Source organism: Sander vitreus, chromosome 18 (genome assembly GCF_031162955.1).
Source record: "Sander vitreus isolate 19-12246 chromosome 18, sanVit1, whole genome shotgun sequence".
NCBI classification, from domain to species: domain Eukaryota; kingdom Metazoa; phylum Chordata; class Actinopteri; order Perciformes; family Percidae; genus Sander; species Sander vitreus.
In genome coordinates, this window is record NC_135872.1 from 16,475,571 (window position 1) to 16,494,463 (window position 18,893).

Here is an 18,893-nt window from a genome sequence, read left to right on the forward strand (position 1 = left end):
AAAGAAGGGAAGAAGGTAATGGAATCAGAGAAAGATAGACGAGTATTGCCGTTAGCTCTCCATGCTGTGAGGTGGCGGCGTGAGCTGATACTGGCTCACCTGTGGAGCTGCTGACAGAATGTGTTAGACCACGTTAGAGGGGTGGCTCGATGGATGGGGGAGATAGAAAGAAAGCCAGAAGGCGAATACACAAAGCTGTGGTAGACTTTTTTTTTTTTTTTTTTTTAAACCAACATGACAGGATAGCTCTTTTAGTCTCTGTCTGTGTTAATTTGTTTATTGTAGACATGCTGACAGTGAGCCAGAGGGCTAAATTTGCCACCTGTGGAGATAAAAGTGATATGATGAGATAGACTGTGTTCTGTGTTGTTATGTGAAAGTGTGTATAATAGTTCCTGACATCAGCAGTAGGTGTTTGGTGCTGACTACCAGGATTTTATGTGTGTTGGGCCCACACCCGCTGATCCTCACCGGAGCAGGTCTGGGAACCAGGTGGGTGTGTGTGTGTGTGTGTGTGTGTGAAAAGGGAGGAAACTTGTGAAAGGATGTCTATGAACCACGTCTGTTCAAGTTAAGCAAAGGCATTTTTATTTTAGATATATTCTTATCCTTTAATTAAGTAAAAGTACCACTACCACAATGTAAAAATACTCCATTACAAGTAAAAGTATCCAATGCAAAAGTACTCGTTCTGCAGAAAAATCACCTTATTACTGATGTATGATGATATATTATATTAGACTGTTAATACCGATGTAACAATGTGTAAGCAGCATTTTACTGTTGTAACTGGTGGAAGTGGAGCTACTTCATATACAGTTAGGTAGTTTTGTACAGTGTTTTCCAACCTAAGGGGTCAGGCCCCTCCAAAGGGTCAAAAGTTATATCTAAAAGAGGACATGCAAAAACATGCATTAGATGCCGTATGTACAGAGTAGACAGACAGAAAGAAATCATATCAAAAACCAGAATGACTATACTATCGGTAAATAAAGTGCAAACAAATAAAAGTTATGGATCAGAGAAGATGACTTCTGGACCAGAAATACCTGGAAAGAAGACACAAACATACAAGTGGACTCAAGAATTAAGGAAACCATTGCCCTTTTTCCCATCTCTGATTTAAAACACTGAAACTGTGGTGGATGAATAAGGCTATCATGACCTGCCAGAGGCTGACCAGTAAATCCAATACAGGATGTTGGGAATATAAACGGACCATGCTGCAGTAATCCACATTATGTTGTTAAGATAGGCTTGGTTACATAATCACCCTAAGAACCTCTAGATGGGCACCTGCCAGAAGACAGCATGGCATGATGACTGGACGGGGAAACATTGAAATGTTCTCAACTCCATAATCAGGGTAAACTTCAGTCACATTACAGTTCCATTAGAGTTAACAGTGCTTTTAAACAAACAGCCCTTATCAAGCTTGTTTTCAGTTAAAGGCAGGATGCTGTACTGTGAATGTCAGATATCTGCCCACTAGGGGGCAGTCGAGCCAAGTTATTAGTGTATGTAATCCAGTTTTAAGAGCCTGCATTTCTACAGTGTTTCTCTGTGCATTTAGTCTCAAATGATCCCAAATTAGCCCTAATGAAATCCTGCCTGCCTGCATGCCTTCCTGTGCACTAATGTTTCCCAGCACTGACTCACTTCCTCCAAGTGGGACTGTAGGATGTCCAGATTAGTGAAAACCATTTAGAGACCATTGACCCTTCTGAGGATAGCTGCAGCAGGTTCCAGTAGCTCTAAGTGACATTTCAATTGTTGCGTTGCTTTAAGCTTCTCCCAGAGGCTTTCTAAGGTTTCTGGTATGGACGTGGTGTGTGTGACCTCTGATCCCTGTACAGTGCGCTCCAGATCAATATAGTGAAACTGATCCTATTTCAATCTGTCACTCAATGCCTCATTTTAAGTATAATTTCCCTCCCATTCATCTATTTAAAGACACCAAACTGCACAGCATGCATACAGAACAAAGCTCTTCCATTTCTATATCATATTTCTCTCAGTTCTCTTCTCTGCTTTCTTCCTTTTCTTTCTCTTCTTTTACTTCCCAGTGCAACCCCCCCCCTACACACACACACACACACACACACACACACACACACACACACACACTTCTTTTGTGAACCACTTAAGTGTCTGAGAGGTACTGTGTGTTGCAGCGAGACAATGGTGTTTGCACACAGTGTCAATAGTCTTTCCTTCTGTCTCAGTAATTGATGGATGACTGTGAGTCAGGCATAAACTAAGCAGATTGAGGGCTGATGCTGGTGTGTGCGCGTGCGTGTGTGTGTGTGTGTGCGTGTGTGTGTGTGTGCGTGTGCGTGTGCGTGTGTGTGTGTGTGTGTGTGTGTGTGTGTGTGTGGTGGGGGTTGGAGTTGCAGAGTGACTGTCCAGTTTTGGAAGTCAATCCGACAGCTGTCCCCGGAGGCTGAGATTTGGTGGCTGTGAGTTTAGGGATGAGGAGAAAGGGGTGAACACACACACACACACACACACACACACACACACACACACACACACACACACACACACACTGCAAAGGGTGTCTGCTTCACTCGTACTTTTGCTTTTCTTTAGAGAAAACGGGATGCATCTGGTCAATAGCTGGCAGCTGGGCGCCCTGTTACAGGCAGCGTCCATCCGGAGCAGCTATTGAACTCCTGTCTTCGGTTCAGCCTCAGCGGTGTAAAAATATTTTCGATGTTTAACTCCAGCCATGCATGTTCAATTTCATTTGCTGCATTGAGCTTGTTTCCTTTTCTTGTTATGTCTGGATTTTGCTTTGCTTCATGTCATTGTCCTCTTTGCTTAGTTTACTTGTCATTTGTCTTCTGCGCTTTTGTCATTTTTCATTACATGTTGTTTTTTATAAGCCCCTCAGGTTTTATTTCATCTGAACTGAACAAGCTGCCCTTTTGTAGCCTACCTTTTTATTTTCTTTACTAGGCCTAAATACATTTTTGACATCCAGCAGGAGGTTTCAATTGGTGTTAGTAACTTTAAAACTCCTTTAGCCCAACTAATTTGAGGCTGATACCGATATTGCTATTTGCAAGTTTCAATTTTTTTAATATATTGGCTAAAAAATATTTTTTTAAGCCATCCATTATTTACGGTTTCAAAACAAACTTGTCAGTGCTCTCTGATAGACAGACTATGCAGAATAGAGACACTGTTTCAAATGATCTTAAACATATCGATGGCATTTCTATCCTCCTGCAATTTCTTGTCACTTAATTACCTTATTAAACCAATACCAATATATCTGCTATAAGCTAACATTGACTCGTATATTAGCATGGATGATTTATCGGCCTAGCTCACCTTTTTCCCAGATCCCACAAATGTATTGTGCAATCTGAATTAGATAATTGATCAGTCGATCGACAGAAATATATCAACAGCAATCATAAAACTTCACTTAGGCTACCCAGCAAAAATGTAAAAAAACTGCAGGGAAGAAAAAACTTCTCAGCTGTGAGAATTTGCTATTTTTCTGTGCTTCATATCATTTTAAATGAAATACAATTGAGTTATGGACTGTTATTTGGACAAAACAAGCTAACGGAAGATGTTATGTTGGACTCTGTGAACTTGTGAGGTCCTTTGTTAATCGGTGATCAAATAAAACAAGACTACAGCCACGCTAGCAGCTCTGTGATGCTGTACGCACAGCGGTGCTTTGAGCTAAATGCTAAAGTCAGCATGCTAACAAGCGAATGACAATGCTAACATGTGATGTTAGCAGGTAATGTTAACCATGTTCACCATCTTAGTTTAATGTGTTAGCCTGCTAACATTTGCTAATTACTAAACACAAATTACAGCTGAGGCTATTTAGTCATAAACCACATAAAAATGTTGACCTGATTATAGCGCTAGATTAAAGTTAAGGGATAACCAAAGTTATAACATTTCACCATGGACCAAAATGGAGGACCAGCCGACTGACAGGCCAATATTTTTGCCATGCCTGGAGCCACGGAAGTAGCATGGCTAAAAATCTGATAGATTATTTGACATCATAATCATTATTTGCAGCCCTAATCTGAATTTATTCTCAACCTCTTTTAAATCAACCGTTCAGTGAGTTACAGTCTGTAACCTTTTTTATTTACATTACCTCAAACAACATCAAGCTTTGACAATAGAGCCACTGCAAAGTGAAACAAGAAGCTTTTGTACAGTAATGAGTCAATTATCAAAAAACATTAAACTACTCTGGAGCTTTGGGTCCTTCAAGTGGCTGGTTTGACGCCACTCTGGCTTGACTCAAGTGTGCCTTGCTATTGTTGTTGTGCGTCTCAAAACCACTCAGCCGGTGCCAAGAAAAATGTCAACCATTGATAAAAGTTATCAATCTCAAGTTTTGATTTCAACCTGAATATGTGAAAAGCTTGAGCAAATAAAGAATCCATTGATGGCAGCTGCCAAACTAAAAGCCACTGAGAGATAACAGCCACTTGCTTAAAAGTCAACATCCAGTTCCCTAAATGGTTTATAAAAGATAATTTATCAGTGTGGATAATGTTTTATGTGATACGTTAACTTCAGGAGATTTGATACGATAGTAGCACTCAGTGTCTGGCTTCTTGCGTTTTATGGTTGAGATAAAATAATGTACCATTAGAAAGCACACACTCTTTATCTTTTGTGGGTTTGTATATGTGCTCTCTCCTTTGTGTTTGCATGTGCGTGCGTTGGTATTTTTTAGTTTACACGTGTTGCATGTGTGGCTGCTGTATTTCTGTTGTCGAGCTGTTTCATGTGGCGAGTAATGAGATAAGGTCCACTCCATGCAGTCTGCTGTCTGGCCTTTATCTGAGCAACAGATTAGCACAGGTGATTTCATTCCTGTGGAGGTTGCTTAGGCTAGGGTCAGCTCAGAGCACGAGAACAACGTCATGTCGACCAGAGGGGAAGAGACGGGCCGAGACTGACATGAAAAAAGCAGAAATTCTGAGGTTTACGTAGATTTACTAAAAATGCCCATACTTTGACGTATGGGCATTTTTGATGCTACATTATCATTTCAAACTGTATTAATTTGGGGGAATTCTTGGCTATTGTTCTTCTATCACCATTATGTTAAAAGCCACAGGGTGCATTTTCAGTGAGAATGTTAATCCACAAAGTTGGATTCTCTATCAGACTCTACTGTGTTCTAAAACCTAGGTGGGATTTGCTGTGAAAGTGGAAATATGCTCCTGTACATTGATGGAGAGTCATTGCTGTACCAACCTATCATTATGTCCTATGTTAATTCAGAAACAACCGGAATAATGTGGAATGAAAATATTTGATGCACTATACTGTGATATTACTATCATTTATTCAGTGCTTCATGGCAAGCATCCACACTGTGTTGGGACCTCAGGGTGTAACCATCGTAATTTGAATTTGACCCATGACTGCTCAACAAGGCTGAGCAGTATCTGTGTGTACATGGAGTCATGGGCGTGGAGATCACCTGTGCATCTGTCTTTTAAGTGGATTAGGATGTAGTGACAACAGGTTGCATAAGACTCATTTGACCCCAGGCTACTTACTCTCACTGGAGAAATTATATTATTTATTAGTGGAATGATTAGATGAATTACTGTTTTATAATATTACAGGTATTATTTATTGGATTCTCGTCAAACCAAAGCAGGGTAAATTGTAGAATTTCAAGTGTGATCAAAATAGATCCCCATTACATACTGTATATTGTATGAACCAACAACATAGGGAAAGGGAAATTTGAATTTGGACACAGCAAAGTGTAACTGTGAAAAGTGCATTGTACATTTAGTTCTGTTTTCCTGTGACGTTTCTTTCACACTATATCTTGTTGCACATGTTAAGCTTTTTTCCATGCCAAGCACTGCTTACTGGGCTTCTCATTTTGCGTGCATGTGTATGATGTCAGCGAAAGGTGAAGACCATCACATTAGGCACATAGCCACAGCTGATTAGATTAGATAAAAGTACTAGCAGTAAGTCCATTAAGGCTTGCTTTCAAACTATTTGGAGGCAGGCAAAAATAAAATCAGCATCTTCCCACACATATATGAATGAACATATGGGCATGTTCATTCATATATGTGTGGGAAGATGCTGATTTTATTTTAGACGTAGCATTGACTTTAAAAGTGTAGATTTTGGAGGAAATTATTCAGCTCATTATATCCAGCATTTTGACATTATTTGGCCTGAGTCTAGTATCAAATCTCTTTTTATGGACAACTAATGATTCATTATCGATTCCTTTCTTGATAATATTTTATTATATTTATAGTGAAAAATGCTCATCACAATTTACCAGAGCCCAAGGTAATGTTTGTTTTGTCCAACCAACAGTCCAAAACCTAAAGATATTCAATTCATAATAATATAAAACAAAAAATAGCTGCCTATTTTTACATTTAAGAAGCTGAAAACAGAATGTATTCCTTCATAAATGCCTATAATTGATTATTAAAGTAGATCTATTTTCTGTGGGTCTAACAATCTGTTGTTCTGGGCATGTGTGTGTGTATTTCGGCCTGTGTGTAATAACTAAAAACAGAGTGTAAAATTGTAATTTTCCCTTGTGGGATCAATAAAGTATCACTTAATCTTAATCAACCAAGCATCATATCAGGAATTAGATCAGATAAAAATGTTTTGATGGTGTTTCTTTTATCACATTTTCTTTTGAAAAAAATGAATGAGACCATAATGATTCTTGACTGTAAGGTTTTGTGATATGTTGACTAAAAAAATGAGTAAAAGCTTTTCACAAAAACATTGCATATATGAGTAATCCCTATAATAACAACATCTGATGCCGTTCATGCGAGAAGTCACCTTCGACATTCCCATATGAAGCTCTTTCTAAGAACTAAAACCTAAAACATCCTCTGTTGTCATATCCACCTGCCCCAGTGAGAAATTGTCTCTCATTGGCTCAGAGGACAGCCAATCAACTGCCAGCTCAGCGTTCCGGGGGAGTGGGAGGTGGGGGTGGGAAGGCCATTCAAATGGTGTGGCTAAGTATTCATGAGGGCCAGCTTCGCTTGGAGACCCTTGTCGTGCACACAGTCAGCTAGTCCACCAGTCAGGACTTCAAAGGCACGGGGGGGGGGGGTTGTCGGTGAAAAATGCGAGTGACAGGAAGACAGACGCAAGGACAATGAGAGGAGCTGAGAGTGTGATAGCACAGAGGAGAGGGCAGTAGATGGAGACAAAGTTTGAGGGGAAAGTAAAGAGATAGTGACAAACAGTGCAGTGAGAGATAGCCTACAGTTTTCAAAATCTGCAGAGGAGAGGGAGATAAGGAGATAATAAAGAGAAGGAGAGGCAGAGCAAGCAGGCACAAACAGACGTCTATTTTTCTCCTCTTCAGAGCATGGTGGCATAGGGCACATGGATTTAGTCGACCTCTACCTGCCAGAGTGTTTCACCTACCACTCTGACACAGAGTAAGTACTTTCACCCTGCAAAATGATTGCACAGAGCATGAAGTGTATACTCTCAAGTGTCACACAGGTGTAGCAAACTGAGCTAGAATTGAGTGTGAAAGTTATATGACTGTTTCCTTATGATGTCTTGACTGAGATAAATGTTCTTTTTTTTTTTAAATGTCTGATTTGTGGGACCTGTGTGTGTGTGCGTGTGTGACTCAAAAGTGTATGCTCGTGCTGCACAGGTATTATGCGCTGTATGCTTTTAAATTTTCAAGTTGATCTGAGTCAATCAACTTAAATGACTCAGCACATTGAGAGAGTTGGAGCGTGAGAATCAGGGTCCATCACATGAGTGTGATTGAGAAAGGATAACACAAGTGGTATAAGTATTTTGCATGTCATGAAATGTTTACATATTGTCTGGTTGGGTTTTGGACCCCAGGAAGACTGGTCGTCTAGGTGTCAGCTAATGGGGATACTTGTAATAAACTAAACAATATTTGCTCATCCACTTGTTATACTTCACAGTCTCATTGTGTCTTTTATAGGAATGCAAGCATACATGTTAAAAATCATCCTCGTATTAAATTTGCCATTTATCTTCTTTTGAATTAAGCCGTTGATTACCAGTTTTATGCCTGCAGTCTTTTCTAGTTCTTCCAGCATCTATTATTACTTTCTCAATTGATCAATTAATCCTGTAGTCTATGAAATAGTAATTAACACTCATCACGCTTTCTTTAAGCCCAAGATGACATCTTAAAATTGCTTGTTCGCAAAATCCAAATATATTCAGTTTTCAATGATGTAAAACAGAGAAGATTTAGGTTATGGAAGTAGAGCATGTTTGGCATTTTTGCTTAAAAATGTCTCAAATTATTAACCAATGATCAAAATAGTTGCTGAATAATTTTCTGTTGACCGATTAGTTAATGATTTGACTAATCCTTTCAACTCTATTGAGGTATAAAAGGAAACGATTAACGTAAATACGTGTTAGACTATAAAGTTTCTTTCTCTGTGCTTTGGGGAAGTTTAGCATTTCCCTGGTGAGGAGGCTTGTTTGCATTGCTTACAATTGTCATTGTTCAGCCTGTTTGTTTGTTGATAGTGAGGGTGAGACCAGTTTGAGAGCAGCCTGAGTCATCCAAGGCTGGTGAAAATCTTCCCGACATTCACAAAGCAGTCGAAAGCCTGTGAAAAGATGTGCGAAGCAGCTGTTTGATTACCCCGGGACAGCTTTCTGATTGCCTTTCTTTTCTGTAATCATAAAAAAATCATGTTCATTATCATCACTGCTGCGCTTTCATCAGCTGTGGCATAATCACTCTGCTCTGAGAAAACATCTAATTTTTTGGGATTGGAAGTAGCATTCCCTAGCAGAGAAAGATGAGAAGAGAATTGGAGACGGCCCAAAAAGAGGGAGAAGACGAGCACACGTGTGGACGTACATGCCGGCTGATTGCTGGTGACAGAAGTAACCAGATAATGGGAGAAAAGGCTGCAGTAGCTGCTCATGATCCCCCGGTATGACACGCTATCCAGAGCCTGCGGGTCCAAAGCTCCAGCCACAGGCACCTCATCTCCCTGCTAACAGCTTCGTCCAAAGCCTGACTAAGGCTCTTACTGCTGGCCAGGGGTGCCACTGATCCCTGCTCATCTCTTACTGGCTTGTTAGTAAAAAACACCACTGAGACCCCGCTGACCTAAATAACTGCTCCTCAGGGTCAGGGCTAGGGCTAAAAGGTTTGTCATTATTTGTTTGTTTTTTTGTGATATTGCAGGGAGAATCTTAGTCGCGTTGAGTTTTATTTTCACTTCCTCAAGGCCTTTAGATTTGTCTTTATATATCTTGGTCACTTCCCTTCTGTAGTTTCTTTCACTCCCTGTTTTCTTCTCACTCTCCCTCCATCCGTTGGGTCATTGTCTGCATTATGACTTCTCATTTGAAAGTGAGTGTTGCCTTCTCTCTTTTCTTTCAACACCCCCAGGTTAATGAGCCACAGGGCTGCCGCCTTTCCTTCTGTCCCTTCACGGCCTTTTCACACTCCCTCTTTCTGTCTGGCTCTCTTGTAATTTCCTCCCACCTCTCTTCTTCTTCTTGCTTTCTGTCTCCTCGTCGTTTCACGCTGAATTTTGGCCTTTGTTGCCAAGGTGCAATTAGAGTTGTTTTGGATACTGGGACACAAAGGGGTAAGGTACGATAACGTTGAATACCCATTGACACGCACGCACGCATGCACGCATACACACACACACACACACACACACACACACACACACACACCAACCTCTCTGATTTATCCCTGCTGCATGCCGCTGTAGGAGCTGCACCAACAGTCTTTTGATGGGCTTTTATGTGGACTTGTAGATTAGTAATCTGTCAGAGTGAATATTACATCACATCTGATCACCCCACTCTAATGCCATTTCATTATGAAAGCAAAACACCAACACTCCCTCCTCCTCCTCCTCTTCCTCTTCCCCATGATGCATTATAATGGGAGAGCACAAAGTATATCTCACTCTGTACCTGTCAGAGACTTGACACAGCAATATGGACGCCTGTGATGGATAGCCAATAAGTAAACCTGTGAGTCACTTTAAAAGCAAACTAAAATCTCTACACTGTACTGTTTTTATCGTCTTCAAAGTGGATTGGAGAGGTGAAAGATGGCGGTGGGGGGGGACTCTAGTTCATTGGTTATTGCGGTAAAATTTGTCTGCTTAAGACAAGAGTTGGGTATTGTTGGGAATGTTTCAATACTAGTGCTGATATGATACCTTATTAACAGTACTGACGACAAAATAATATTTTTTGGCATCTTTTTTATACAAAACTAAAATGTTTAAAGCTGTACTAATTGAATTTTTTTTATACCAGCAATGGATCAAATTACTCACAGCAAATTATCACCACAGTCCCCCCCAACTCTACAGAGCTTTTTAGCACCCATAGGCTAATTGTTTTGGTTTTATGGTCCACAATTTTACTGTTTTGATTCACTCTCACTGCTCTTATTGAGGTAATTTCCAACCGTAGAGGTTTTTAAGGAAAGAGTAACAAAATTGGCAAGTCTGCTGAACATTGTGCAGCATTTTGCAGCGAAAGACATATTTCTTTCAGGAGTCTGTGAAGACCAAAACAGAGCTGAAAGCACAGTGAATATTGGACTTATATTCATCAGATGACCAGAGACGCAACTCCAAATAAATGCTAATGTTGCTCTGAGTCTGCTGTGTAAATGGGCAAAACAAATTGCATGTTTTATAAAGGGAAATTATGTCAAGTGTTGCACTGCCGATAAGTAAATTAATGGTAGCCTCACCTATGACGGCAGGTGGTGATTACGTTGCTACAGTTACTTGGTTTTCTTACAGAGAAGTCTACTGTTGGCTCTCTTGGTATTTGTTGTCTGTCTGTGTGTCTTTGTGGGTGTGTAGAGTGGTCAATAGTGCGTGCCCATAGTTTACTCTGGAGGTGGTTAAAAGCAGCCAGTCTTTTTACCTACCAAATGACTTGTGGCCAAGCAAAGATTGATTTACATAGCAGGAAATAGAGTGATTGGGACATCTACCTCACCAGGCCAAGATTAGAGTGGGAGAGATGTGCGACTGTGTGGATACTGTGTGTGTGTTTCTCTGCATGTGGAAATGTGCGAAAGAGAGTGAGACAGAGGGGTCTTTTTAAAGTTGGCCCGGCGGCAAACAGTTGCATACCAGTATGTGTCGGGGTGTTTATGAAGACACTTGCTTTAAAATGTGTCTGTAAGTGTGCGTGTGCTGGGAGCTTGAACATGCTCCTGATCCCATGAATCTGAAGTGTGTGTAGAAAAGTCAGAGCCTGTCTATGGTTTTTATTTTTACATCCACACATGAACACCTGACGCCTGTGTGTGTCTGTGTGTGTGTGTGTGTGTGTGTGTGTGTGTGTGTGTGAGTGCAGATCACATGCCTGTGAGGCTAGTGTACACCTCAGCTGGTTTTTTCTCCTTGTCGTGGTGACAGAGAGTCTGTTGTGGTCACATCTCGATCCAATAATAAAGTAATGATACACGCGTTAACATGCAGGCAGAGGAAGATTTATTTCCAGCACTTATAACGGATGTATTCATAGAAAGAAAAGACATGTCTATTTTTGTCATTAGAAAATAAATAACTAGATTATTGTCCTTTTTAGGGGTTTTTGTGTTACCCACAAAAATTAACTAGCATAAACATTTTTTCTTCTTACAAAGCTTTCGTTCATGTCTCATTCAATGGATTATTTTAATATCTCCAGATTTCCTAAAAGTAAGAAAAAAAGCGTGTTTGATAGGTCGAGTATTGCGAGTAACTGAGAGACACAAAGAAACAATAGAGAGAGATAAAAATACAAAAGGGAAAGACAACCATATTTGGATTGAACATGGCGATGATAAAGCGGATGATTGCTGGTTTGACTATTTCCCTACGTTTGCTTAAGCAATCTTTTTCTTTTAAAAACAAAACAGTGTAATCGACAGCAGCTTTGCATATGTGGGAAATCACAAACGGCTGGTTTAGATAAGACTGGGATGGATGGATGGATGCATGAATGAAGGGGTGTGGAGATGGAGAGGCGGAGGTCACCGAATGCATCGGGAGAAGAAAAAAAGGGTGTAGTTGAAAAAAAATATGAGGTTTCTGAACGTTTGTAGCTCTGTGTATGGTTTGAAAATACACATGAATCCATAGATTAATGGTAAAGATTTTTCCAAGCTGCAAATTACATTATTACTATCTGTGTTTATTATGCCTGACTTAATAAAACTAGCCAGTCATTAATATTTATAACAATACCAAGGTGACCCATTATATAAAGCTGACCTGAGAGCCAAATCGTTCACCATCATGAATATGTATTACAATAAGGTGCATATTTCTCCTCTCTTTTCTCCAGACATTTGGACAGGATGTCAGTGAGGGGCTTGGACCCCACCTGTCCCTCCACTATAAAGCGTGAGCCCTCCAGCCCCAGCCCCAGCTCTCAGGGCGACGTCAGCCCGGCCCAGCCCAGTCCTGGAAGCTCTTCCTCCGACACAAACTCCAGCTACGGGCCCCTGATCAAAGGCCATCACAATCACAGCAATGGGCTGGACTCGCCAGGCCTCTATGGTCACACAGCGGCATTGGCCAACAATGGAGGAGCAAACAGGTTGGTGTATACATTATACTGTCCCTTATTTTGTGTGTTTAAATGTAAGCACTATTACTATCTGAGCACATTCCTCTGATTGTGTCCCCTTCAATTCCTCCCTCCCTCTCTCTACCTCTATCAAGGAGGTTTGTGGAGGAAGAAAGCCAAGTGAAGTGTGAATTCATGTTGGGCTCGGTGGCCAAGCGTGTGTGTCTGGTGTGCGGTGACGTTGCCTCGGGCTACCACTATGGCGTGGCCTCCTGTGAAGCCTGTAAGGCCTTCTTTAAGAGGACCATCCAGGGTAAGAGAGAGACAAAACACACACACACACACACACACACACACAGAAAACACACATTTAGGTGCAGGTTCCATGCTCACCTTTATACTTAGTTTATTCTGCATGGCTGATAATGCCTTCCTGCATCATATAAACCTGTTTTGCTAGCAACATGGTTCATATGCAGTCGTGTGTTTTGGTAATAACAAACCCCGATCAGTTAGCGCACAGCTTCCGCCTCCTTCCTCAAACTGCAGTAAGGCTTTAAATGAAGACCTGTTTGCAAACAGCTGATATGCTGTTGTAGCATTGTGTATATAGTCAACATGTTTAAGTTTAGGCTTCAAAGCTTCAGATAACATATGGTGTTGAATGTGTGCGCAATCACTTCACCCCTGAAAGCTGTTAGTTGAGAGAGGCAGCGGGCAGTAGCATGCAAGTGTGGGTGTTTTTAAAATGATTGTCCTGTTCTCTGTGGGCTTGCGGCAGGCTGTGATGCGTTTCTGTCTGTAGAAGTTGACTACTGTAGATGGGATCAAAGGGCAAACAGGATGAACGGCTGTCAGGTCAGCTGGGGAGATCTGATGTCTGGCTCATCAGATACTTCCTGTTTCTGATCAAGTGTGGCAGCTGAGAGTGACCACAACTGGCTGAACGCCATCAGGCTTAACGCACACTTTTGGCTGCCATGGCTATTACTCCCAATTAGGTGTTAGGAACATGTGTTTTTGTATGTGATTGCATTGATGATTGTGAGTGAAAGTCAAATTGTCATTGTAAAAAAAGGACTTTTTAAATGTGTTTTACAAATCACAAGATATGTTTATGCCCAATGATTTAAAGGTGCACACATGGAGATCAGTTTACTCGTTACAAGGAATACTTCACAGCCTGTAAAAACAGTTAGTAAAGTCTGTAGCTTGGAGGGAGCTTTGTCAAGTCTGAGAAAATAACCCTGATGATGTCATAGTGATATCATCAGTGTCATCTCCGTTTCTGTTTGAGATCGCAAATTTATAACAGAAGGCCTGAGGCACAAAAAATAGTGTAGGATCCTGTGTTTTGAGGGCATGACCCACACAAGGAAATAAAAGCCAGGATATCTCCGTGTCGTCTGCTTCAATTAGGACGATTCTTTTTTAAATTTGTCTCTTGTGAGTTGACTAACTTTATGGAAGTACAACACTAAATTGCTAGAGTACCCCTTTAAGATTGTGTGCTGTGACACATTTTAGTGGAAGTCAAGTTGAAATCTCAATGAGATAATATTGTCAAAATTAAATGAAAAAAAATGATTAAGAATAATGTTCAATTATTGCTTCACTGCAGTTTAAAACAAAATAATTTACTCTCTTTTTCTCTAGGTAACATTGAATACAGCTGCCCAGCGTCCAATGAATGTGAAATCACCAAGAGAAGGAGGAAATCCTGCCAGGCCTGTCGATTTGTGAAATGTCTGTCTGTAGGCATGTTGAGAGAAGGTAAGCTATACACCAAAAATCACTTTCAGACCTGGGTCAAAACATTGTTTGAGTTGCTTTTTCTGCAATTGATCTGTTGGTAGTCTTGGCAGAAGTTCAAACCTCATCCTTTAAACAGTTGAGACAGAGAAAAAGCACCCAGAGAATAAAGGCTAACACAAGTCTGACTGCAGTTTCTACGTTGTGCATTCCTGAAAGCAATACCCCAATTACCAGATGTGATTCTCTAAATGCCTCACCTGATAAACTGGCGATGGCATGTACCGTAGTTCTGTAGATTCCAGTGAAACCTAAAACCTATGACAGTTAAACTTCAGCCCCTTCGTGCCAGCTGTGATGTGTGTGTAGGTCTGTGTATGTGTAGTAAACATAGGGCTGAACAATGCATATCGGCGTCTTTGACAGGGAGGAGGGGGGTTACTAACTGTTCAATTGTGTCAGTTTTTGCTTCCAAGTGTTTCTCAGAAATAGCTTTTGGAAAACTGCCAGCGTGTGTACATGTAGGTGTGTGCGCAACACTGCAGCAGCTCGAGAAATAATCGAGCAAATCGTTGCTGGGGCTCTTGGGACAAGACTTTACAAAAATGAAAATCTGCGGACATTTAAAAAAAGTTACATTTTTACAAGTGGGGAGTTTAATGAGAATGGGACAAGTAACCTAACTAACCCAGCCTGTTGCTTTGTGCTGGACAATAATTGTTTATTTAATTTCTGAATCTGAATTATAGACACAGTGGTGCCTTACTACAGTGGTTTATACCAATGCACAAAATAACCTAAGGTTGAATAAATATAAAATGCAACAAATAAACTTAGCAGGCTTTCACATTCCAACATCTTTTGTACAGCTAATTTATTCTCTACGGTGCCAAACTTCATTACATATGCTCAAAAAAAATGGAGTAAGAGTGGTGACATGTACCACACAGAGAGTCTGTGACAGCAGTCAGGTGCTCCTTTAGTCTGACTGTGTTCCTGTCTGGTGACATATTGTTGTCCAGATTTAGAAGTGACTCAAAAAGGAAAACATTAGCGACCTCCTACTGTAGCCACTTGCTGCATGCTGTGTGGGACCAAGAGATGATAATAAAGAGGGGAGGGCAGATAAAAAGTATGTGTATGTGTCTGTGGTGGGTACGATGACAGATAAATGTAATTATGAAGCATTTAATTGTACACCATTTCAGAGTCATTAAAGAGTTATTTAAGAGGGAAAAGGGGAGAAATGCTTGCTTACCGCTTCCTGATTGTCAGTTAGCAAATGGGGTGATAAGTTTGCAGTTTATAGAAAAACAAGTATTTGTACTCCCGACTTCTGTCTCAGAAACCATGCTTCTTTTGTGGAGCAGTTTATTTACGAATTATATTAAAGTGGATGGCACGACACAACTATGTATGTCCGGCTCGCTAGCAGTCAACTGCGTGAATTTTCAGGTCAAAGTTCTTAAAGTTGAACTTGAGTTGAAAAATTTCGGATTTTAGATTCTGATGTGACCAGGTCTTTATACAAAGCTGCAGGTTAGCTACATTTATTTGGAAGATAAAATAAGAGTCAACCATAAATTCTAATCCGAACGTTTTGTTGATATCATGCTGTGACCTACAGCACATAGGCTATCACAGTTGTGCACACACCGCATCGTCTGACCTTTTCTTGTCAGACTTTGTTGTTGCGCAGTCGCCGTATTTCCTACTCTCACGCAATTTATATCACAAGTATATTGTTATCATAACCAATCGAAATGGTGGCCAAAACTATGAAAATATGATCCCAGTTGTAATAAACTGGAATGATCCTTTAATTCCACCTACTCATCTCAAAACACACAGTAGCATCTGTTTATTGCTGCTATGTGTTCCTAAAGGTGTGTGTGTGTGTGTGTGTGTGTGTGTGTGTGTGTGTGTGTGTGTGTGTGTGTGCGAGTTATGTATACACAGAATTATAGCATCTTTACACATGTATCAGTTTGTGTATAAGAGTTGGTTTAAACACGTCAGCCTGCACTCACATTTTATGCGCACACCTCTGTGTGCTTTTGTGTGTGTGTGTGTGTGTGTGTGTGTGTGCGCCATTTTTCTAAATTAGCTGCTTTTAATAGGGTAGGGGAATCAACAGCATCCCAGTCCCCCCTCTTCTCTCGCCACCCCCTTTTGCTTTCCCTCCCCCCTCGTAAATTCCTCCAGATGCCTTGTGGGATTCCTGGACCTCCGTGAAATGCGAACTGCCCCTCGTAACTCCCGTCGTAAGCGCCCTCGTAATGCGCTTCATCGTGTCTCGTAATGCCCCTCTTCCCCGGAGAGGCCGCAGTAAAGGCTGAGACAGAGGAGCTGTGAGGTTTAATGGGGAGAGTCAGAGTCGTATTATATACACGGCTAAAAGACATATAGACCCTGGGCAGGATTTGATTAAGCCCTGTTTAGTGCTCAATATTACAGTTGCTGTCGCTTCAAAGGGCACTAAAAACATGTATGTTGGCAAAATGTGCGCAATATATTTAAGATACAGTTTATCATACAGATGTAATGGTGTGATCCTGTATTTTAATGGTTTATGCTTTTAATGGTCAGTGGTGCAGCAATACCTCTGTAAAATACCTTCCTCTCCTTCTTTGTCTCTTCTTCCCCAACTCATCCCAACTTCCTGCTGCCTGCCCTGAAGTTATTTAGTCTCAGGTGTGTTAATCATCCCAGGTTAATCTGTATTCTGAGAAAAGCATCGCAGAACGGCAAAGACTATGTGTGCTTTTCGCTGCCAACTTTCCAAATCCTTTTCATTTGAGAAGCAGTATACAGGGAATGTAACGCCACAGTGGCATTGTGTACATTTGTCACAATATCTGAGACGCGGGGTATTGTTTATACTGAACACATGCTGGTTGTGGCAGCAGTGACGGAGGCGGTGGTGCGGGGGGGGGGTGGTGCTGCCGCAGAACACAGTAACCTGGATCAGTCCAGATCAGAGACTGGATGTCCGTGTTCCTGATCCTGCTGCACTGTGTGTGTTTTGGGAACCTGTAAAGCCTCCCGTGTGAAGATCCAGACACCCTCAAAAGAAGGATGAGTGATGAAAGCAGCCAAAAATAGATCAATGTCTGAGTAGTCTGTGTTTATCGAACTCTGATGGGCTGTACAGAAGAACAGGGAGGAAGTGTGTGTGTGTGTGTGTGTGTGTGTGTGTGTGTGTGTGTGTGTGTGTGTGTGTGTGTGTGTGCGTGTGTGTGTGTGTGTGTGTGTGTGTGTGTGTGTCTTTATCCACCAAAGCTATTCTTGGCCTTTTGGTTGTCAGCACATTCCACTGTGAAGAGTTACACTTAGCTCTGATGTGTGTGTTTGAATCAGATCTGAGTACAAACACACACACAAATATACCCGTATAAATCACACTTTTCCAACGTATCAGGTGACCAAAGTAGTCGTTTGATTTAATCCAGTGTTTGCCAGCATTTTGTGTTAAATCTGTTGCTTTAGTAAGCACCCTCATCCCTCATCTCACACCTTGGAGTGGCACCTGCCAAGTACCCAGGATAATCTACACTTCCACTTTGCCCCTCGTGACATCACCAGAGGGTCAGGGGGGCATTACGTTATCCCGACCGATCTCTTCTTTAATTCCCCCTTCATCTTCTTGAGTACGAGCTCTTCACTTCTTCCTTTTAACCCCTAAAACTGCCTACCCATATCTTACCATCGTTGAACCAGATGTAATGTCCAAAGGTTTGAAGCAGGGCTCGATGATATGATCTAAAATCTATATAATGATAATTTGATGTCATTGATTGTTGTACATACAGTATAACTTAAATTATATAATAGGATTTCAACTTTAAAACATTTTCGTGGCTGTCAACCATATAGGCTAACAATGTCTTCATCAGCAGATGAAGACATTGTTAGCAGATACATGATCTATTACTTATTTTCCCAATTGAGCCCCACCCACTTTAAACCAGTCAGAAGAGCTTAGAGAAAAACTCAAATATACAAATCCCTTATGTAAAATATGTTTGCATAACTCTGAGCATGATATTTCATAGTAGTCATGTCGGGGAGCCTTTTAGCTTACAGCAAAGGTTACAGATCACATTCTCACACCATCTCTTTGTTATGAGTGCCCCCCTCTTTCCATCTTACCTATATCTGTTCATGGTACATTAACAAATAAAGCAGAAATTCTATAAAAGTGTTGTTATGGTGATGACTTAACTATAAAATAACTTTACAAACCAATGATGCAAAAAAACTTTCAGCCCTACAACACATTGTAAATGCCTGATTAAAAGGAGGTTGTGTTATTTAATGTGGATGTTCATGCATGCTGTCCATAAATATCTGCATAAGTAAGAATAAGTACTGGAGGCGGCAGGCTCAAAGGGATGAAGTGTCACTGTGAGGTGTCAAGTGGGCAAATAATACCCTCAGAGTGCCATAATACAGATCTATTCAGGTTCACCATAGCCGTTTACACTGTGTAGATCAGGTAACTCAATACCACTACTGAAGGCTCCCTGAGTCGCGTTCACACTCGCTGG

At 41.0% G+C, this 18,893-nt stretch overlaps 1 protein-coding gene across 3 annotated transcripts in view; it reads left to right on the forward strand.

Annotated features, from left to right (window-relative positions):
* Positions 1 to 18,893, forward strand: part of LOC144533055 (estrogen-related receptor gamma-like) — a 28,655-nt gene that overhangs the window by 940 nt on the left and 8,822 nt on the right. The window contains exons 1-4 of one of the 3 annotated variants that reach the window (XM_078274148.1): positions 7,049 to 7,460; positions 12,367 to 12,621; positions 12,747 to 12,904; positions 14,248 to 14,364. In XM_078274148.1, the coding sequence (XP_078130274.1) occupies positions 7,405 to 7,460; positions 12,367 to 12,621; positions 12,747 to 12,904; positions 14,248 to 14,364 (586 nt within the window). In that variant the 5' untranslated portion in view covers positions 7,049 to 7,404. Of the gene's footprint in view, positions 1 to 7,048; positions 7,461 to 9,977; positions 10,039 to 12,366; positions 12,622 to 12,746; positions 12,905 to 14,247; positions 14,365 to 18,893 lie in introns of those variants that run through there. The other 2 variants (XM_078274149.1, XM_078274150.1) reach the window with 2 other exon arrangements.